At 35.5% G+C, this 23,931-nt stretch overlaps 1 protein-coding gene across 1 annotated transcript in view; it reads left to right on the forward strand.

The window, feature by feature from the left end:
- Nucleotides 1-1,189: 1,189 nt before the first annotated feature.
- The window catches only part of LOC134211813 (uncharacterized), a 61,156-nt gene continuing 38,414 nt past the window's right edge, over nt 1,190-23,931 (forward strand). Inside the window, 3 exon segments of the mRNA XM_062689086.1 lie at nt 1,190-1,356; nt 9,172-10,596; nt 13,971-14,185. Of these exon segments, the coding sequence (XP_062545070.1) occupies nt 9,335-10,596; nt 13,971-14,185 (1,477 nt within the window). The 5' untranslated portion in view covers nt 1,190-1,356; nt 9,172-9,334.

The raw sequence follows: 23,931 nt of genomic DNA on the forward strand, positions 1-23,931 counted from the left end.
TCGCTGTCGTCGCTGTCCGGAACATCTTTTGCTGGCGAGAATAGGGGATCTAAATGTCAGTGAAGGAAAAATACATATGATTTGACAGTTAGGTACCACACATGTTTCGGACAGCAGAACAAACGGAACCGAAGCGACAATCTTTATCTGGTAACTAAAATATCTTTTATATATAATCATATGAAAATGGAGAAACATTACATAATTTGGCTCTGAAGTGGATGAACTGATTTGCACATTTTTCTGTTATGAAACTCATATGTGGATATGTACATATGATTGAAGAGGTATTGATTTGGATAGATTGAATTATTAGGTACGAAGGACCTTCGGCTAAGGAGGTCCTTCGTAGCTTAGTTGGTTAAAGCACCAGTCTAGCGTACTGTAGGGTCATGGGTTCGAGTCCCATCGAAGGGAAAGTGGTTACCTCCAATACATTTTCCAAATCAATATCTTCCACATAACGTACATATCCACATATGAGTTTCATAACATTGTAAATTAACGTCCAAGTCGGGTGGTTTAATCCCCGGAAATAGGCAATTAACTTTGATTGAACATTTTTTTCTGCTTGATTAATCGAACCGAACCTTACCTCAAAATGTTTGTGCTGATTTTCAACGTACCCAGCTCAGCAGTTATATCATTAATTTTAAAATATGCCCTATAAATTTTCAATCAAATGAGTCTACTGTCAAACGACTTTATACATACTGATAAAACAGAAACAAAAATTCAAAGGAATGCATTCGAACTTTGCAAAATTGATGACAGGAAAACCGTAGTCTGTTTAACCCCTCATTTAGTATGCGGAATGGAAAGCTCACAAAGTAACTGTTAACGGGAGGTGAATGTGAAACACGTTGTACGTAAACCATGAACTATAATGCATGTGCAATGTGTTGCAATATGCCACAAAAAATAGAAAGCGTACGATGCATGAAAAAATCTTCATAATCTTGTCGCCACGTCGCCACCGTTCGTTGTTAGCTTTTCATTTCGATGCTGTCACCGGGAGTGAAAGAATCCTTTATTAAGAAATGTACTCCTGGCTGGGAAATTAAAAAGTAGGGGTAAAGTAAACAAAAAATCAATTTTGAGGTGAAAGAAAAGTTTTACAACATCTCCACAGGGCTGACTCTACAAATATTCCTGTCTGCATCAAGTATCGTCTAGTTGATTTCTGGATGCAGTCCAAGCCAGTTCTTCCTTGCCAACAAAATCGCTGCCAGAATGATATCAAAATAGTTAGTTGAAAGTATAAAAATAAAATTTAAAATGTGTTGTGAGAGTGAATTTGAAGCTACAGCGCTACAGCTTAAACTTACATCGTTAGAAACTACAGCAAATACCAAGGTAAAAGATGGACCATAAGGCTACTTTTAATTTATTTTAAACCTAAACAAAAAAGATAGAAAGATGTTTTTGGCATACATAGTTTAATTTGAGCAATATACGAAAACAGATATTATGTTCCAAAGGACGTTCAATAAAGAAAAAGCCGTCACATGACAAATGTTGGAGTAAAAGTCAAATTGTTTCCTGCTACAGGTCCGTAAGGTTATCATTATTATAATCTTTATTAATGAGGTTTTAAGCCCTAGGCTAGTTCACCTCAAAGAAATCCGTAACGTTATACCGAACACATGATCGTTATGTTTCATAATAATAATACATACACAGTTATTGTATTGTTACACAAATATTGCATGAAACACTGCTGATTTTACGAAAAATAAGTGTTGTAGTAGATCGTATTATTTATGCATCTGATAATTTTCAATATGAGTGCGATTCTCTGATAATTCTAAATTTATTCGAATCTTTATGATTAATATCTGTATATATCAATCAAATGGCACGTTTAATATAAGCGGAAATTACAGCATTTCGTAAATGAAAGTCTTATTTATTAGAAATTAGATATTGACATCAGCTATCAATAAATTGCGAAGATTTGCAACTTCCTAAAAAAAAATATTTTGGACTGTAGAACACATTTTGGATACCCCGAATTAAGTAAAGTAAGTAATCGAGCCGAGGCAATGTCTTATCTTTCAATTGGCATGCATCAATGAGAAAATGTGTGCGGTTCAAATCCAGAATTTCAACATGAACTTATTGTATACATTCTGAGATTGTCAACAATGTATATTTTGAAGCGTAATCATAGCCATAGCATGAATTATCAGCGTCCATGGCATAATAAAATATACACTACATATGTTAAAACATTCATTAATTTTTGCGTGATATACCTTGTGAACTAGTTCAACTTCTATTGTCTATGTTCTCACGACCCACTTGGTACTCAATCAGTGTGGTAATCATCCATCCTGCACCGGTGTCATACCATTTGTCTACCATACCAGAGGCGACCCTAGATTGGTGACTCCTATGCCAGTCCTACCTCATCTACGAGGAAAACCCTTTCACATCACATATTTCTGAGGTGCCGCAGAAAAATCAACCCCCCGACGCTCCCGCCAGGCATAGCGGGACTTTCGTGGCCCTTAATTCTGAGGTGCCGCAGAAGTATCTGCTCCGAACTCCTGCCAGGCATAGCAAGACTTCACTCATTCCGTCACCTATAGTTGGATCACACAACTGCCTAAGCAGTCACTCTGACCACAGTTACCTTGCAAAGCTTACTTGTGTGCTTACCCATACATTCGGTCCCTTACTCTACATGTATTACTAATTCTATCATGAACATGTACGTCTAAGTTTGGAAGATGATATTAGCATTTCCATATCATTGTAAATCATTTAACTTCACTTCACACAAAATCATGAATTTAATGTATTACTTGTTGGACCCTGCTCAGTGTTGCCACATTTAAATCTGTATTTTAGGTGTAAAAAATCTTTTTCATCCGTATTATAATTCAAAACTCTGTATACGAAATCTGTAATGATAGAATTGGTTAAAATAACGAAAAAAAAATCTTTGTTTGAATTTCTTTATTCATAAATCTGGATATATGTCTGCCAACTTTGAGAAATCCTATCAAAATTTCTTCTATCATGTTATTGTACTTTATACATATTTTCAATCGAGTTATACGGAAGAATAACTCTTGTACCTAATTTACAATGTGATGAAAACTCATATGTGAATATGTACATTATGTGGAAGATATTGATTTGAAAAATGTATTGTAGGTAACCACTTTCCCTTCGATGGGACTCTAACCCACGACCCTCAGTACGCTAGACTGGTGCTTTAACCAACTATGCTACGAAGGACCTCCGTCGGCCTTCGAAACCTAGCGGCTACTGAGTGAGCTCGAGAATCCCAAATTTGACGCATAGTCAAATCACTCGTAATCCTTGTACCTAGTTGGATTTAATATTCAGTACAGATTACGTAAACAAATTAAGGTGCTCGACAATTCCTCCCTTGGGGCCGCTATAAAATTAGGTATTAGGTATTAATATTAAGAATTAATATGAAGTATTTGTATTTAGTATCAAGCTCGTCATGTATCTGAATAGGCGATTAGTTTTGGTATATTACTGCTTTTGCATTCAATTTAATAAAGAGTTGACCTCACGAAAAGTCCCTAAAAAATATCGAAAAATCAGTTGGAAACTGCTGAAAACATTTCGCATAAAAAGCGAACCTAGTAAAACAAGACCACTAGTTCCATTTCATTCTTCTCAAATTTTATTTAGAAATGTTTTTATTTCATGTTGATGTTTTTGTGCAAAATGATTTTAGTTCTGAAATATAATGTTCAAAATCGGTATAAAATCTGTTGATTTCTGAAAAATCTGTAATCTGTATTTACAGATTCTTGGTCCAAAAATGACTCAAAAATCCGAGGATAAGCTGGCAATCATTCCTAAAAAAGGGAAATAAATATGGAAAATGCCAATGGTGTATTCTACAAATTATTATTTGATATTATCAATAAAGCAGTACCATACAAAAGAAAAAGAAGCTTGGTAATTCTAAACACCCTATCTGTTTAAAACGAAATATCATAGACATAAAAAATCGAAAACAAAGCCTCACAAAAATTATAAAACGTATTGCACCATTGAGAATCTACAACTATATCTTGGCATATATGATCAAATGAACTTAGCCATTAGCTCAGCATTTGAAGAGAATAACTGAAAAAAAAAACAGATAATGAATTCCCAAAGAACTTTTTTAACTAAAATGACTGAAAATGAGAACAAACAATTTTCATACAAAAATGGAACTAGATGAAAAAGTTGATGAAAATTCAAAAGAGATATGTAGCATGTTTGTACATTTTTCCCAAAACGTATACACAACATTTTAGGAGTACGACCGGCCAAGACTTTCATTGTTTCTCATTTGTTCCTTTATCTTCAAGTGATATCAGTACGAGTCATATGGCTGTAAACGACATTTTAACAGGTTAAAAATATGTGGACGCCAACAAGGGATCAGGACCTGATAGAATTCCTCCCATATTTATGGAAAACTTAGCAGTAGAGCTGACATCTCCTTTATTTTGGTTATTAAATAAATCACTTGAGTCGGGTTATTTTCCCAAGATTTGTAAAGTTTCACTTTTGGTACCTGTTTACACATCCGGGAAAAAATCTGATGTTCGAAATTATCGTGGGAATGCCTTAATCTCCTGCATTCCAAAATTGTTTTAGTCGATAGTCAATAAAAAAACCCACATTTAGCCACCTAGCGCCGATGATGCCATTCTCGTGCATCACAAAAATTACTGAAAAAAAAACTTTAAAAAGGTAAAAAACACTTTAGCGTAATAGATCGCATTTTTTCTATCATTTCGCATGTTTTTTGCCTTTCTCGTATACTAAGTATACGTAAAGGCTATAATTTCACTCCAAAACCAAACTTTTGATAGAAGGCTCAGAGACCCATAGTGTTATATACCAATCGACTCAGCTCGACGAATTGAGGTGATGTCTGTTTGTGTGTATGTATGTATGTGTGTGTGTGTGTATGTGTGTATGTGTACAAATTTTGTAGACACACTTTTTGGAACTTAGCATTACCCGATTTACTCGCAACAAGTCGCATTCGACGGGGAATGCGGTCCCATTGTTTGCTATTGAAAATTGGCCTGATCGGACATTGAATTTCGGAATTATTGAAAAATCATTGTTTTTTCCCAAGGGTCCCCCCTTGGAAAAAAAATTTCAAAATCGAAAATTTTTTTTTTTTTCAAGAATGGTGGGAATGCATAGTAATTAATGCAAAAACATGCAAAATGATAAAAAATATGCGATCTATCCCCCTAAAGTGCTTTTTTGATCTTTCCTATGTGATTTTTTCAGTACATTTTACGATGCACGAGAAAGGCATCATCGCCGCTAGGTGGATTAATCTGGGTTTTTTTAATTAATATTTTAACATTTTTGCAAGGGTCCTCTTAACTTAGCTTAGCTTAGACTGACTGTACATATCAATGGTTGCTACTCCGTGATTGATTAGAACTGGTGCAAATTGGACTACGATCCAAGTGAATGGTGGTTAGAATTTACCATCTATTCTCGAAGTGCACGTTTGAGCAGCTCGCAAATGTTGATCAATAATGACGCTGGCCAAGTCCTTACAGCCAGTTGAGAAAGGGAGGGAATATTAGTGTGTGGTTATTGTTGCTACTAGAGACCGAGAATACATCTGCATCTCCACAATTACCACGGAAAGGAAGTTGTTCCAGTTGGATGGAGTAATCAGTAACATAGATGGGGTTCACAATGGAAAGTGATGTGACCTATGCAATTTCTAAACAACAGTATTAGCATTTCTTTAATTTGTTCAATAATTCATCCTTCGCGAGAATAAACAATCAATCGCTCAAAGTGAGCGATTGTTCATTTGAATTTCGGATTAGGTGCCCGCGTCATCATTTCTCTAACGGAAGGAAAGTAAAAAAGAAACGGAATTAAAATTGAAAATAAAGTAATATTTACAGCTGTTCAATCACATTGATAGTAGTAATCGTAAAGCTAATGTCAATCAGCCACCCTTATTTTATCTCTATTTGAGGTTAAATAAGAATGTTCAGCCTGACATATGTTGTAATGTATGTTTATTTTGCATTACTTTCGCGTGTGTGTGTGTCGCTTGATTGTGTCGTGACCAGTATACCGTAATCAGGATATCACTGGTATTAGTCCTAATATACCGGTTTGCGCTCGTGTTGGGCTTGTGCGCTTTGAGCGGCACACGGTCGCATCACAGTCAACATAAAATCGTACATGGTGCAATACAAGATGCTAAATTTGAGACGACATACATACATATTGTATGGAAAAGCAACTCTATATGCTACACTTCAGCATCCTACACGACATAATATACGTTCATGTGTTGACTGGGTTTGATAGGCCTGCTTATAGACGCATGCAGCTTTTTGTAGAGGTTTAACAGAACCCACTGACAAACCCCACCACATCCTAGGCAGGCCCCTTAACACGCAGTGGCCACATTTTTTCAACGGTACTCTTAAGAAAAAACAATGATTTTTGAATTATTCCGAAAAATGTGTGCACATACACACGCATATATACAGATATCACCTCAGTTCGTTGAGCTCAGTGGATCGGTATATAACACAATGGGTCTCCAGGCCTTCTATCAAAAGTTTTTTTAGGAGTAATACTATAGCCTTTCGGTACAATTTTGTTGTATGAGAAAGGCTAAAATGTTTTGTCAACTTAAGAATAGAATACCAAATTCATAACATGGATTTTTCAAAGGATGCTCGTACACAACGAACCTGTTAAAATTTATACGATAGAAATAGAAGAAAAACTATATTAGGAGATAAAATTGTTGAAAAATGCGAATAAGTTATTTTTGACCGCTCCTTGGGAAGTGTCTATAATTTCAATTTCAATTTGTATGCGCTACGCAGGTGTGTTACGTATTATTCTTTCAAGAAATCTCGTGAATTTTTAAATAAAATGCATGGTATTCGGAGCCAGACGGGCAAGGACCATAGAATACATGAAATAGGGTTTAATATATGTAATAAATAATGTTTAATATAATATGGGAGTAGGTTCGGTTGTGGGCACCCTTTTGTGTTTGGTCCATAACTTTGGCCCTGGTTGATCTTATGCCGTCAATTGTATAGCAATGGAAAGCTAGACGTATAACCTTACTACTAGTAAAGAAATTAGTATGATTTCATCGATTTGAAAAAAAAAATGACGATTTAGAAAATTTGACATTTTTAGACATTTCCATTTTGTGGTTCGGTTGTGAGCACTCTTGAAGACTTAGCTAAAAACAAAGAAGCATGAATAAAAACCACCCAGATTTAAAAACAAGGAATAGTTTATACATTCTAATAGCCAGGAGACACTGAAAAACTCAAATTAAACCACCTAGCATGATGATGCCTTCCTCGGTGCATTAAGGAGGATGTTGAAAAAAAAACACATAAGAAAGGTCTAAAATAGCCTAAAATGTAATTGGGTTTCAATTTTTCATTGATTTTCGTTTTATTGGTATGCATCACAGTGAAAAAATTCCTGATTATTCACCCTAGCGGTAATAGTGCCTTTCTCGTTCATTACAAAAAATAATATTTTGGCCATAAATTTTGATCCCATAGTCCGATTTGACCAATTTTGAACAGGAAACGATGGGGAAGGATTCCCTGTCGAATGCAACTTGTTGCAAGCTAATCAGACAATGCTTTATTTCAAGCAGTGTTTATATAATAACTAGACATGCCCAAAGAACAAAAATATTGAATAAACTCATTATTTCAATCAATTATGTCTAACTAATTATTAAAACTGCATAAAAACGTAATTAAAAATAAGTTAAAGGAAAACTAAAATTATATTGAATGATTTATCAATAAAATGAGGGTGCTCATAACCGAACCAATAAGGATGCCCACAACCGAATTTCGCAGCCTTTCTGGAATGAGAAGAAAACAAATTTCGCGCTTAAATTTCGATAGCAATCGTCATTGAGCCTCAAAAAAGATTAAATTTACTGTATAAATACGCACTAGAACTCACTTTCTGAATTAAATCTCTTTAATTTATGACACCTTGAAAAAGGCCAACTTTCGTGTTGTTTTTCCCGCACAAAAAAATTATTTGTTTCTAGTTCTAAGTAGAGATGCCAATCCTGTTTGATATTGAGCACAAATCATCATGCTACTATAGCAAACAAATGACGGTTGTCATAATGACAGCATCTTTTGTCTGTCAAAAGATATATAGGGGTGCCCATTACCGAACGGTGCCCAAAACCGAACCTCCTTCGCTAATAATAAAACATCAGGCATCTCGTCTGCATTTCAAGAGATGTCGTTTTATTCCAAAAATATAATTTTGAATGGCCACAGTTCTTTAATCAACTCTAATTGAAGCAAAACATCTTTGGTTATTTTGGACTACTCAACTGGGGACTCAACTACAATGTACTACGCGTCTCCACGCACGGTTCATACCATAATGCTGATTCGCCTACGCGTGGTGCGTTGTTCCCTAAGCGCTGTCAGCTAAAAGCCGTTTTACCTTGTTTTCTGGCAGCGAAATATCACATTTTTTTAATTGTGAATATTATCGTTATGATTAGGATTTTCTTAAATTTAAGGATGACATCGGCTAGCTTCATTGTTTAACTGTTACATCAGATAAAAATTCCCATGAAAATCGTTACAGCTAAGACATTAGTGCAGTCTTTGCCCGCCCCCTTTCCCCTATAGAACCCAAGCCGACAATTTTTTCTCTATCGATTGTAGTAATGATTCTGAATATCATCGAACAGTAGACTATTGGTCATTTATAAGAATGGGTTATTTATATTCTAATGCACACAATTTGAGCACAGATAGATTGATACCAGATTGAGCAGTAAGTTGATGCTGTAGTCTTTTTTTTTCAATTATCCATGCAGGGGTATTCAAACATTTCTTCTGTAGTTTGACAAACTTCTGTTCACATGCATTATATAATATTGGCATGGCACTACTTCACATAAAAGCGATCAACACTCATAAACCTTGAAGGTATTGTATTTATGAATCTTCTTATTGTAGCGTATTTTCCTTGACTTTTTTGTAACACGACATTCTAGTGCAAGTTTAACAAGCTTCCAGCATCCCATATCTGCTTGGCACATATTATGCAGATATACATACATGTACCCATTACAAAACAATATTCATTCTTCTCTAGTTTCTTCCGCAGATGACAAAAAGATGAAAATCAAACACTGAGTTCCCAGTTGTACCAAACGTCTCCAAGAAAGAAAAGAAAAATTTTCGTTCCAACGTACGAGCATTATCACTGGTGCCTTCACCTAGAGCAATCGAACCAGTATGAAAAGAGTTCATATAATATGCAGAAAAATTCAACGTCATACCACGACGGTCAAGATGAAGTTCACCCTCCTTCATGCTCCATTCATCCGAGCCACCAGCACCTGATACAACTCAACTTTGTGCCATCATTTATTGTTTTAGGCAAAGAAAGCTTCATCCTTACAATACAATTGATGTGTCATTTTTTTCTATGCTTCGTCGTCAGTTGTACTACCACCAGAGTAAATCTGGTTTACTCTAATCAAGAACAGGCTACCAATGTCGTCGCTCACCATGCTGACGACAATAAACAATCACAATGTTTCAAGAGATTATTAATCAAAACTTACCTCCTTCCTCAAAACATAGCGCTGAAAATTTCATCTATCTTCACATTTGTGATTACAATATTTCACTCATCACGAGCCTATGAAAGCCGTCGTACTGTCTCAACTCAACCTTTTAAATTCTTCACGATTGAATCAAATGTAAAAACAAAACCAGATGAATTTAATACAGCCGTTAGACAAGGTGACGAAATATCAGAGGAATCGGAAATTAAGGTAGCTTTACAATCAGAAGTTGTAGTACAAGGAAGAAAGAGTTGTATAGTTCTGAGGATATATTCGAGAACTACTCAATGTAATTATGAATGTGTACAGTACGAAAAATCATTTTCTACATACTATAATATTGAACGTAATGAGCTAATCATTTATATGCAACACAAACGTATTGTGGATGGAATTGATTACATGCATAAGAAATTTACAATAAATATTTACAACAAATCAATTTGGACCTGCAACGTCTTCAATACTGTTGGTAGGACTAACAATATGATTTACAAAGCAACCGATCACGATAGGTGGCATATAATATGGTCGTGTCAATATTCGGATGACCATAACTGCAAAATCCTATTCTCACTGAATATCAGATGTACAACGCGAACGACGGAAAGTAACTATTTGTACCGTACAATATCAAATACTCGATCTCATAGGAAAGAAGCTGATTCAAAATTAATACTTGAAACGACCACTACGATATGTTCTATGACGACATGGATGTTCACACTAATGAAAAAATGGAAGTACATGCAGTTCAAGCTGCAAATGCTACTCATTTTGACACTGTGCGTTCCGTTTGTATCAGCAGCATACCAAAACAATAAATACAGTACCAACATCATTAAAACAAAGTACGGACCTTTGCGAGGTATCGTAGTGCATTCGAACCCAATTGTGGAAGCATTTCTTGGAGTACCATATGCATCGCCACCAGTCGGGAGTTTACGGTAAGTGATATTGCAACATTGTAAGATTTTGTCTTGTTTTTTCTTGTACAGTAAATCATTCAACAATCCGCTGAAAAAAAATCTGGGTCTTATTTAATGGATTGGCATACAGCCCTACTATGAATAAGCATATTTTCTCTCATTGCATAATACAAGAGTTGTTATAGAAGTGACAATCCTAAAACTGACACATATCAGAAAATCGAAGCATAAATCAAAATTGAGGCTTCATCACTGGTAACATACCGTGGAAAATCAAATTTCGGACACACTCAAACTTCGGACGCTTCAATTCGTACACTGTTAGATGACTTTACCCATTAATGGGTACTGTGTTATTGTTGATATTATTCCCACCGTGAAAAATTCACCCATTTTCTTGAAAAAGTGCCACTACCCATTTTAATGAGTAGTGGCGCTTTTTGAAGAAAATGGGTGAATTTTTCACGGTGGGAATAATATCAACAATAACACAGTACCCATTAATGGGTAAAGTCATCTAACCGTGTATGGGAAATTTTCTGAAATATTTCATCGAAATGTTTCGTCAAGATGCATTCGGATGACTAATAGTTTTAACTTGTGTTAGTATAGTTACATTCTAATAAGACATGTTAAAACAATGCGACGAAATGATTAAAAGACAGTCTGAGCTGCGCAGTGCGAATTATTTTCAATTATTCTTCCTGGTATTGTGTAATCAGGTGTCCGAAATTTGAATCTTTGTGTCCGAAATATGAATCCAACCCCGCCGGTGTCCGAGGTTTGAATCAAACAGAAGTCGGACATTTTCATAAATTACAAACATTCTTCGTAATATCTTGCACATATTAAATACGTAGTTAAAAGATGAATACTATACTTAGTGATTGCAATGGTGATTTAAACGGTGTGACTTAAAATGTCAGTAAGCAGGATGATTTTATATCGGAAAGTGCTTAAGCGTCCGAAGTTTGAGTTTGCACGGTACTCATTTATACAATGTCCATTGCTTACTTGTATAGTTATAAGCTAACCAGTTCTCATTCACTCACAAAAAACTCCGCATTATATTCTAAGCCCGTAGATTTTTTTTCTGTAAAATGTGTAAAACGATTTTTTGTTTACGACTCGCTTCTAGCGATTGTTGGCACACCGCAGCTACCAACTAAGCGTGAGCCTACATATCAGCTTCTAGAATATCACCAGTAAAACACCAAACCTGGCACATGTTTCGAAATGGACAAATTGATATAAAATTTGCGAAAAAGAATCCACGTGTCTTGGAGGGACTCGAACCCTCAACCTCCTACTTCGAGTTCCTCCAAGACACGTGGATTCTTTTTCGTAAATTTCATATCAATTTGTCCATTTCGAAACATGTGCTGTGCATATGCACAGCCAAGATATTTAACAAAAAAAATATGGTTTTCGTACGGCCGAGCTGCCGAATAACATGCAATTAATTGTAACCAAACCTGGGATTTAGCACTATCTACAAAACCATTTCTATCTAGAGAATTTGTTGAGTAACAAGAATTACGGTGTGTTCCTCTAACTACCAATGCTTACCATTTCATGAAAAGTCAGTACGTATTTAAACCCCTAACAAGATTTTTTCCGGCAGTCAGTTCAGCCTAGGACAATGACTCCAAGGTTTTTTAGCTAATTGCTAAAAAAGTAGTTTCCGCTGCATACAGTTTAGCCTCTGCATGGTAAAGTTTTTTTTGTTATACTTCAAATAACTGATATTGGTATATAGGATTAAATACGATGAATCCCTGAATTACCACAACTCATTGCCCTAGCTCGAAAAATAGATTAGGCTAAGGCTCGGTTTGGTAGATCTTACACCGTAAAACACTACGTAATTACGTGATACGCGTTAGTGGTGTCTTTGTGTACTAATTATAACGACGGCCAAAACCAGCCATTTTTGTGAATTGCTTAGGGCGTTTACTTATTTTGAAAAAATCTTGATTTGGCTTTACAGTTGAATTTTTTTCTCGTCCCGTGTTGTGAGGAGTCAATACTTAGATACAGTAGAGGATCCCATGCAAATATCAAAAAGGGGATAATTGTACTATTTTCCCTATTTGTTGATTTATTAGGCTTAGTTATTTTAAGACAAAAAAAACTCAAAACTTTTACAGAGCCTAGAGCAAAACACAATATAAATATGAAATATTATTAATAACTAGTTGACCCGGCAGACGTTGTCCTGCATAGTAGGCGAGAATGTGCATTCCGAACTGCCCATGCAAAGTTCGCATATGAATCACAATTTTAGTTTTTCACGATTTGCTCAACTTTACTCGTAATTTTCGCATTAGGAAATATCATATAAACCCGTCGGAAACTATAACGAATGTTTCTGCTGAAGAAATGAAAAAAATCCATCCAGCCGTTTTTGAGTTATGCGGATACGAACACAGACCATTTCATTTTTATATATAAGAAAGATATGATCCCAAGACGCACTTGACTAATGGACAGTATAAAGTTTTCAAACATTCGATATTTCTGAACATTCTGGCAATGCAAAATTTAATAAACAACGAGCGATCTTGTGCCGTTTTATACGGTGTGTACAAAAGCAATAAATCAGTATCAGCTTCTTCAAAAAGCTCTGTATTTCAGCCCAAAAAGGGCGGGGACCTCCGACTGGGAAACTAAACTGAACAGTATTGACAAACACGCTGTCACTCATTTCATTTTTGATGCTATTTCCATGACTGAAAGGCAGGAACGGAAAACAATGTGTACAACCGATAGTCAATGGATTGGTGGGCCTCACGACGGTTAGCGGTGTCAGTCGTCTGGGCGCATTTGCGTGCTATGGTGTGTGGGTTCGATTCCCGCAACAGTGCGCGGGGATTCTTCACTTTCCATAAATTTGCCCCATTTTCCATAAATTAGCGTTACTTCTGGTTTTCCAACACATTTTATAGATTTTTAACTATCATTCTACCATAATCTCGGGGTAAAAAATTCAAACCAAGAAGTAGAAGATTGCAACACAAAAGATAGAAACGCTGGTATTGCCATTCCAATAATGAGCACCATGAACTTAATGCTCGGAGACAATGTTTGCACCTGCTGCCAGTGAATTTCATCGAAGTAAACAGTCGGTACCTCATTGAATCGAACTATTTACAATGTTTGAAAACTTTACGTGCATGGATAGCATTGGGTGCAACCACTATTTCCAGTAAGCTATCACATAAGCTATCAAATAAGCTATCATAAGCTATCAAATTATCGCAATAACAAAATTATTATTACTTAAACAATATTGATTTTTATAACAAGTCTTTTAAAATTAGACAGAATATGGTACAAAACATTATAAAGAAGCAACATGTTCAAACTGTTATATTACTAATTCGTTGCAGGTACATGCCACCAGTAACCCCATCTACGTGGAAAGCTACAAAGCTGGCCGATAACTTTTCGCCAGTCTGTCCACAAGCGCTTCCAAAATTACACGGTTCTGATGGCCTATTTGAACACACTCGCGGGCGTTTGGCTCATCTAAGGCGCCTCCTTCCACTACTGTCTAACCAATCCGAAGATTGTCTGTACCTCAATCTGTATGTACCAAGATCTGGTAAGTTGAACTGTGACAGTAAGGTATAAAAATTTACAATCAAATTAGGTAAACTTTTATTGAATCGGAGATACTACTTCATTTTTTACTATTTTTTAATCTAAATATGTATTGGAGGATTTTTTAATACCCGCGGGAAACTGTTATTTTTCTTCTTGTGGCCTAATGCTTCTATTGAAATTTCGTCTGCTTACGTCTATACTAACTATTAAAGTTCAAAGTGTATATTAAAGTTACCAACATTTTTTTAATGGAGTATGAGAGTTTGTTTCACAGCGCACAAAAACGAACTGAAGAAAGTGTATAGTCTGCTGTCATGCACGTATCGGGTAAATCATGTGTTTATCTAAGATAATGTGAAATGTTTCATCAGATGATGGAGTCATGTATTGCAAATTTTGGAAAACTTTTTAACAGGGAAGTTAAAAGATTAGAATCTCGATTTTCATGGAATAGCTTCAATTCCGTAGTGCATTGCAGTGTGCTTTCGACGAACTGCAAGCAATGTGGAAGTGAAGCGATTCGCTATGATCAGCGCCAATCTCAAGAGTGATTGATGTGGATTGTTAATATTTGTTGTTATTGTGCTGCAAGGAAATTTGCTGAAAAGGACGTTGTAGAAAAACGATACCATGCCGCTGTTTCGCGAGTGTATTCAATGATAGTAGATAATTCATATTCAACGAATGCAACGAAAAAGTTTAGTATCTCCATTCAGATAGAAATACCACGAAAATGTGAATAGTGTTAAGTTTATATAAGTATATAAGCAAAGTGTATAAATATATAAGCAATGATGAAGACATACTGGTGCAGTATTTTAAACTATTTTTTCTGCCTTTTCAGCAGATGAAAAACAACTAGCGTTCGATATCAACATTAGCGTCAGCGTTCGATATCAACATTAAACTCATATGAGAAGCACTTTTAAACTTTTTAAATATATACACAGTTAAAAATTTTGAAAATTTTTGTTTTCAGACACCTTTAATTTTACATTCAACTTTTTCTTTTATACAATATTGAATGCAACCTCCATAGTAATGACAGCCTGTAATTTCAAAATGTGATGGAAATATGAGTTGAATCGAATGGAGCCTTTTTGTTACATCATATATGCTATAACATTTTTATACGGTGTACTTAACAATAATGGTAAGGTAAGGCCATGTATGCTAGGGTAACTAAACTTAAATCTGTATTCTAATTTTTTGAACATCTGGCAATTTTTATTTAAAAAATATGTGTTATTTTGTATGATATTTGCTAAGTTCTTTTTTAACATTTATCAACATGCTCCTTGAGGTAATAACCCTAGATATTCGTGAGGGGGATGGGCGGGGTGGTAAGAAGCAAATAAGTGTAAGCAGAGTTGGTCATTTCTCACTCTTCCACTAAAATGTGTAGAGTAGAGTGAGGCATTTTTTTTTCAAACGAATGCCATTCTGGGTTCTGAATAACTGTACAGAATTTGGACCCAATTGGTTGCTTCCTCGCTTTCTTCATTGATTTTGTTTGTATGGAAATTAATATATTTTTGGAAAAAATATGTTAAGCTCTTTTTAGTGGAATGTATTCAACCGTCTAAGACGAGTTAAGTATTCTCCATTTAATTCCACCAATTATTTCGACTTGCAAGTCGAGTCGAGTACGAGACACTAAAGACGACCACACAGTTGTGGTCGAAATAAGTATCTGCAAAGATATCGAAATAATTGGTGGAATTAAATGGAGAAGACTTAACTCGTCTTAGACGGTATATTTTTGCATTTCTGCTTCTATAGATTTCAGTTCATCGTAAACCAAGGGCCACATTGCGCCAAAGGATGTCGAAAAAAATTGTCGAAGGAGGTACGTTGCTGGAATGTCTACGAAAAAAGTTATAACACTTCGAAGATTGAGTGCAGAGCTTGAAATATTCATCTTCATGAAACTTTTTCGGTGCGAATTTTGAGAAACATCAATGACATAGTCAGACGACTACTCCACCAACTCATTCATTCGACTATCATTGAGGGTGCTTGCTATGTGCAGAAAAAACATAATTAGCATTGTTCATATTGATGTTTACCGATGTAAGTGTCTCGCTGATGAAAATCGGATTCAGTTCTAAATGATAAACTACTCAGATCTCAGATAATTTATCAATTTGTAGAATGTGCATAAATATTCAATGACTAATATTCAACCGAATATTGACAGTCCAGAGCCGACTATGAATGTGTCTAGAATTGAGCTGAAAAGTGAAAAAAGGTGGACTTCACCAATAATGCTCGATTATTTTACACTCTGATTGAGTGTTCAAACGATATGCAAAAAATCGTTTATTCTGGCAGCACTTCCAAACTACGTGGACCAATAATTTAACACAGTAATAATTCAAAATTGTTAATCTGATAGGGCTTTGGAGCTAATGGGAGTTATTCTGAATCATTTCACAACGTAAACATTCCAATAAGAAGGAAGATTGGTTTGCCCTCTGACATCCATATAGGTTATCTGGTAGTGATGACAGAAACATTGATTTCTTGCATATGGTTTGAACAATCAATTTTCGAAACACAATAACATTTTTTGTAAACCTTCCACACGTAAAAAAACCTTATCAATTAAAATTATCAAAAAATCTTTCGAAAATACAAATAAACTTCATTAGGCCACCTAATGAATAACCCCATACCAAAAAGCTGATAACATCCATAAGCTAATTTTTTTTTTTTAATGGATGCGGCTAATGGCTTCTATAAGTTTTTTCTTATACATATCATTAAGGTCACTCCTGACAGAATCCAACTTTCAGAGTGCTCGCGTTTTTGAGGGCACACAACTCGATACGGAGGCGGCGGACAACTGTCATTTTTGTTGATTCAGCTTTGCTGCGTCGCAGCATGCGTGAAGAAATAAAAATGACAGTTGTCCGTTGCTTCCGTATCGAGTGGTGTGCCCCGAAAACGCGAGCAGTTTAAAACTTGGATTCTGTCAGGAGTGACCTTATCCCTACTTTGGCGAAAAAGTATTAGAATTCTTAGTATTAAATAACATTGAATTTTTTAAGTGCAGCTACATACCTTCTTCGGCATCTTTAAGACTATAAGCTAAACGTATTGAGTCACGTGATTTTCTATTAATTAAAGCCGCTTAAAATGAAACTTAAAATGAAAAATGTAAAAAGTGTTACCATACTGCGCCTCTTTTTAGTGTAGAGCCTTTCAGGAGCAGTTGAATGCATTGATTTACATTCGAGAGCGTTTGTACTTGTGTGTGAATCAAGCCGGGAAAACATGATTTGCTTTTGTTGGATGAACGTTTAAAGCGTACTGAAAAATCTTCAATTTCAAAAGTAGCAAGTATCGAATTTGGTCGAATTGTCCAAATCACAAACCATATACATATGTACACCGCAACATCTCAGGTTTTAAATCTGCCAAATTTGAAAATTTGCACGATTCGAGGCAGTTTCCACAGATTGGAAATATTTACCTTACCTATAATTATAATTAAACAATTCTATTGATTTTTATTAAGTTGAGCTACCGATATTTCTAAAAACGATCTGGCAAGTATGAAATATGTGATATCAAGAAATACGGTGTTCATGGTTTTCTTTTCCAAACACTGTTTGGCTGAAGCATATTATTAATAATCTGGCAACAACATATCCGAATATTGTATTGTTGAGCATATATTGTTCGTAATATATAATTATCTACTAATCCGAAACGAATATACCTGGAATACCTGGACTATGTAGTCCTAAACACTTAATTTTTTTTACCGGGATCTCAGCAAAATGTTGAACTTTTACGGAGATTCGCACAGCCGTGCTCCAGCAAACATGTTTTTGCCGAGATTTCAAAGTTGCTGAAAATCAGCAAATAATTTGCCAAAAATCAGCTAACAAACGACATTTTTGCCGGAATATCAGTTTTTCATTTTGCTGGGGCACGGCTGTGCGGATTTTTGCCGAGCTGCAGAAATAAAAACTAAGTGTGTACGTTCTTTACATCTGTCATGAGACGGGTTTTTGTACTATTCCATTTAATTCCACCACGATGCGATCTTTACAGATACGTATTTCAACCTAAACTGTAAGGCCTTCTTCAGTGTTTCATACTTAATTCAACCTGTCAAGTATGGAATAGTACTTAACTTGTCTTGTGATAGGTGAAGACATTCCACTAAAAGAGCTCAATAGTTTACTTCCGCCATAAGTTTTTTTCTTATCCGATTACCTTAAGACTTGTCCGGCGTTATTTCTTTCATTATTTAACACATGTTTATGTTGGTACATAATTCATTTTCATTTATTTAGTTTACATCTAAACAGATAACATTGAATCAACAGTTTGACGCTACAATACACGGTTCGAGTCCGCATCTCTCCATTCTCGAATGCGCCCCACGCTCGCCAAGACGTTTTGTACCTGGTCTGCCCACCTCGTAATACATAATAAGTAAATCTAATAAATATATAAGATTACTATGATCATCGCATTTTCTTATGCCGAAAATACATAGAGAAATGAAAGCTAAATTCCTGATAGCTTGTGAGCTCAACATTTATCCAGTGGGACAAAAAAAAAACAGATCGACCTAACTAACGCGTTATAATGGTGGAGCTGCTTTCTCATGCATGATCAATGGTACAACAACATAACGTTTCTGGAAATTTTATTGCAAGGGTGACCTTTGTAAAAATGGTAAACTGACTTAGAGACTTCGCATGAAGGAAATCATTTGGAATTGTTATTGCTATTCTCACCGTAGAACAGACTACCGTGCAAATTTGTCGAAGGAGCAGGACAAATGGCCACACCTCCAATTAAGGGACCGGTTCGGCACTTCATCTCATAGCTCCCATCTCCATCACATAAAAAAACAATGAAAATGGGTGTGATTTTTTCAGCAGTGAGCACGCATGTTAGCAAAAAGAAGCCACAAGATTGGCGCTGTATTTCTCTGTTTTACGATGCGATGAATATTGAATATATGTTCAGTGAGATGGAAAAAGGAACAGTTCCCCTATATGGAAATTAGCAAAAGCACAATCCCAAACATCATTCTCGCATCATTTGTCACATCTCAAAAAGGGCTTTCTTGTAGTTAAGACCTCATTCATGTATGTAAAAACTGGTGTGAACATATTATGGTGGGACACTTTTTTGAGCGGGAGTTTAAGACAGCGCAAAATTTGTAATACCATTGAAATAATCATTGAATTCTAACTGCCATAAGACGTTGTCCTAAAGGACAACGTGATCAGTAGGGGGCGTCGAGGTAATTTCGCCAATGGGGTAATTTGGCTAACTGCTTATTTTCATTGATAATGTTCAAGTTTTTACAATTGAAAGTTTACACTATATCACTTTCACCCTGATACTTAATTTCAGAAAGCAATCCCAAAAAAATCGTTTTTATTGCTAATAAAGTGACTTTTAAAGACTCGTTCCAAAAACAGTCAATTTATTATAAAAGGTAAGGCCTTATAAATAACATTTTAAACGTTTTTTACTTTACTTGCAGTATAGTTTAGATTACAGCATTAAATAATTGTTAAATAATTTGCAGTAAATAATAGTTAAATATTTTTTTTTTACGAAAATAACACAAATAAATAAATGCTTCTCAATCGGGGTGAAATGAGCAATATCTATAGGGGTGTTATCGCCATGTACAATTGGACCATAACCTTTTTTGCCTTTCTCGTACAACAAAGTTGTATCGAAAGGCTATAATTTCACTCAATTTTTGTGTGTGTGTGCATAAAATCTAAGAAAAACATTAGCCAACTTTTCATATAGGAGGAAAGACGGCTTTGGCAGGTTTTGTTCTATTATTGTCAGGGGGGTTTTTATCGATCAAATTTTATGAAATTTTGCCACATATTCTTTGATATACAAAGAATGTTTAGGCCAAATTTGAGCATAGTCAGTCATAAAAGGACCAGTAATCTTTGACCGATTTTCTCGCAATAAGTTGCATTCGACAGAGGGCAAAGCCTAGTTGATCACTATTGAATTTGATAACGATTTACCATTGCGTTTAAAAATTATAAAGAAAGTTATGTATCGAACCATATAAGGTTGGTGTCTTGGCTAAATGCGAGAAAGGCAGTATCACTACTAGGTGCATTAAATTGGGTTTTTTAGTGTTGTTTACATCGGCACTGGCGAAGCAGGCCAGATATTTCTGTGCGGTTGTATTAGAAATTTAAATAAATAATGGTTCGGCGCTACAAAAATATCGGTAAAACTATTGCCCGTTGCATCAATTTTTAGACTCTGGCGCAACTTCGTTTTGCTTTGAATTTTTAGCGTGCACACCAATACACTCAAAGTATCTTTGTAATTGTTTTATTATGTTGTTATTTAGCGGACACACGTGTTTTTGTTTACTCAAACAAACAGCAAACAGTGTTAATTAATTTTTGCTTGTGACACGGGGAAAATATTCACGCAAATAATTTGCGCGCAGGGGTCTAATAAGACGGAATCTGCGCAATAAATAGTGGCCGCAGACAAATTTTCTAGCGGCAAAAACAGCAGTAAACACGGTTCTTCGAAAAACAGATTTGCAATTGAATATCGTGTTCTACGCCAAACTCTGAACCGGTACTTGAAGTTTCCGGAACAAGACATTTGTAAAACTATGATGCTGATCAATACCGTGTTTTCCCGGCCGCAAGAACTTATATATATAATTCAACATAGAACTCGATTGGGCGAACCGATAATGTTCAACTCGTTAATTACTAAATATAGATGATTTAAAAAATTCTTAAATAGAACGGAATGATGTAATATGAATCTAAAAGTATTTTAATTTCATTTAGAAAATTTCGTTTGGAAAAAACTGAAACCAGAAACTCTCTTAATTTGTAATAAAACAACAACTGCTCATTTTACCCCGATCGGGTGCTCAAATTACCCCATCAGCTATTAGTATGTTCAAAAAATCATTATTTTTAATTTGAATAAAATGAATATAAAATATTATGTTACTCTATCGTACTCAAAGCAAATGAATTCTTACACATTGAATTTGAAATTCCATTGGAAGCAGTATATTAATGTATTGATTAAAATCTTGTTTAACATGTTTTCCTTATGGTGGCCAAATTACCCCGACGCCCCCTACAGTTGCTGATGAAGAATGTGTGTAGCCGCCAGACATTCTAAATACTCACGCTTTTCTAATGTGAACGTGTACTATACACATGTGGAAGTGTTGGCTTAACAAATGGATTGCGAGTGATTTGAATTTGGGAATCTCGAGCTCATTCAGTAGCTGCTAGGTTGCGAAGGCCGACGGAGGTCCTTCGTAGCTAAGTTGGTTAAAGCACCAGTCTAGCGTACTGTATGGTCGTGAGTTCGAGTCCCATCGAAGGGAAAGTGGTTACCTCCAATACATTTTTCAAATGATTAACTTCCACAGAATGTACATATTCACATATGAGTTTTCATAACATTGTAAATTAATGTCCAAGTCGGGTGATTTAATCCTCGGAATATAGGCAATTAACTTTGATTGAACCAAAAACCTATTATAAGTATACACGGAAGAAAAAAAGTACCCAACGTTGAGTTATTTTTTCTCTTCTCTTTCATCCACTCTTTCTTTTGTTGTCAAAGACAAAAGAGCAAAACAACCCAACGACGTCAGTTCAATACGGGAAGCCAACTTTGAGTTTATTGCCTGAACTCAAAATTGAGTAAATTAAACTTACAGTTGGGTGAATAAATTTTTATTGGGTACTTTTTTAATATGAGAGTAAAGGCAAACTACTTTGACCCCATTTACTCAATCCAAAGGGCGATATTTTTCATAATCTCTAAATCAATCAAAGAATTTTCGTTTACCGTCATCGGGGGTGACAATCTGAGATGCGACAATGGGTCATCGCTCTCACTGAGCTCGAGTCATGGCCTGCTGTTGGCTGAACAATGACCATAAAATTGTCCGTTTTAAGATTGTTGCATTTGTCTTCTAGGCACACACTGAAGGTAAATTGGTTTGGTTTGTTTTGTGAAAAAACTTATTCATTTTGTGGAAATTTTCATAATTGTTTATTGGTAATATTGATTAATTTATGGATTTTTTTTCAATGGAAAATTTGTTTTTTTTAAGGCAAGTTTTACTTTCATGATTGCAATTTTTGCTTTTAAAAGTGCTAATTTATTTTTGTTTTGTTTTCATTTTAATAAAAAGTATGCATGCACCATCCAGTGCACCACAAAAGATTCATGTAGGACCAATGATCTTCTTAATCTATTTCAACGATGAAGAGAAAAGTTTCGGGTTGTGGGCTGCAATGAATAATTTTTGACACTTGATAGATACTTGGTTCTGGAGTGAAATGTAGCATTTCGGTACACCCAGGTAACCGTAAGCATTTAAATTAGCCGTACGTGCGACTATTACGCAATCACAGAGCTAACATGCTTCATACTGGATCTGAAATAGCCTTAAATAGCCTAAAAGGTGAACTATAGTGCTAATGGTTACCTGGGCAACTTTGTTGTACGAGAAAGGCAAAAAAAACTGACATTTTTTAGGTAAATATCGTTAGAAAAGTAAGTTGTGGTCGAAATTACTGCATCTAACCCACCGGATGAAATCAGGAATTGAGAACCGTATTGTAGGTTCCAACATGTATTTAGAGTTCTGGAATTCGTATCAGAAGAATGGTATTTTGTCAGCATTTTTGTTCTTTCACTCAGGCTGATATGGACTAACAGAAAGTCGTATCGTGTTGGAATACGTTGATCACTCAGGATTGATATTATGTCGGTATGTAACCAAAAATGGTGGAATACTCTTTTCTGAAGCATACATTTACCGGTAGGATCACAGCAAGTAGGGGGCTGGGGGTGATATGGACACTAGGGCAGTTCAAATTTCAAAAATGTTCGAAAATTCCAACTCCCATATGTCTATTAGCATCATTTTGATAATATAGGAGCCGTGGCAAAATTTCAGCCAATTCGGTGGTCATTTAGGGGTGGCGCGAAGTCAATGTTTATATGGAAATTTGTATGGGAAAAACTTAAAAAAAATTTCAAGTCCCCCTACAACTCTTTTGTCGTGATGAATTCAAATAAACATCCCCAACCTCCATTTTTGGAATTTATTTGAGCTCAACCAGTGGGTAACTCATTAATTTTGATTTATATTTCCACTGCTACGTTGAGGCTAATTACACCATTTTAGCCATTTACCCCATATTCACACTGTCAATAGAACCGTTCAATCCACTCATAACTAATGTGTTATCCGGAGGTCTCATTTATATAGATTCCAAAAAGGGAGGTTTATTTGAATTCATCACGATTTGACAGCTGTAGGGAGACTTGAATAAATTTTACGTTTTTCCCATACAAATTTCCATATAAACATAAATTGACTTCGCGCCACCCCTAAATGGCCACCGAATTGCCTGAAATTTTGCCAGGACTCCTATATTATCAAAATGATGCTAATAGACATATGGGAGTTGGATTTTTCGAACATTTTTGAAATTTGAACTGCCCTAATGGACACCCTAAGGAATCGCGTCATTTTCACATAGAAAATGTTTTACCTAACATTGGGGACCTTAACCGCTTACGTGAATCCTAAACTGAAGCACTACGATGGCTAGAAGTCAATTTAGTTAAAAGCAATCAGATTTTCTGATTTTCATGACAATGTATATCTGGGTGAAAAAATCCCGGTTTAAAAGCATGCGGGTGAAATGGATATAATGT

Source organism: Armigeres subalbatus, chromosome 2, assembly GCF_024139115.2.
Source record: "Armigeres subalbatus isolate Guangzhou_Male chromosome 2, GZ_Asu_2, whole genome shotgun sequence".
NCBI lineage: Eukaryota > Metazoa > Arthropoda > Insecta > Diptera > Culicidae > Armigeres > Armigeres subalbatus.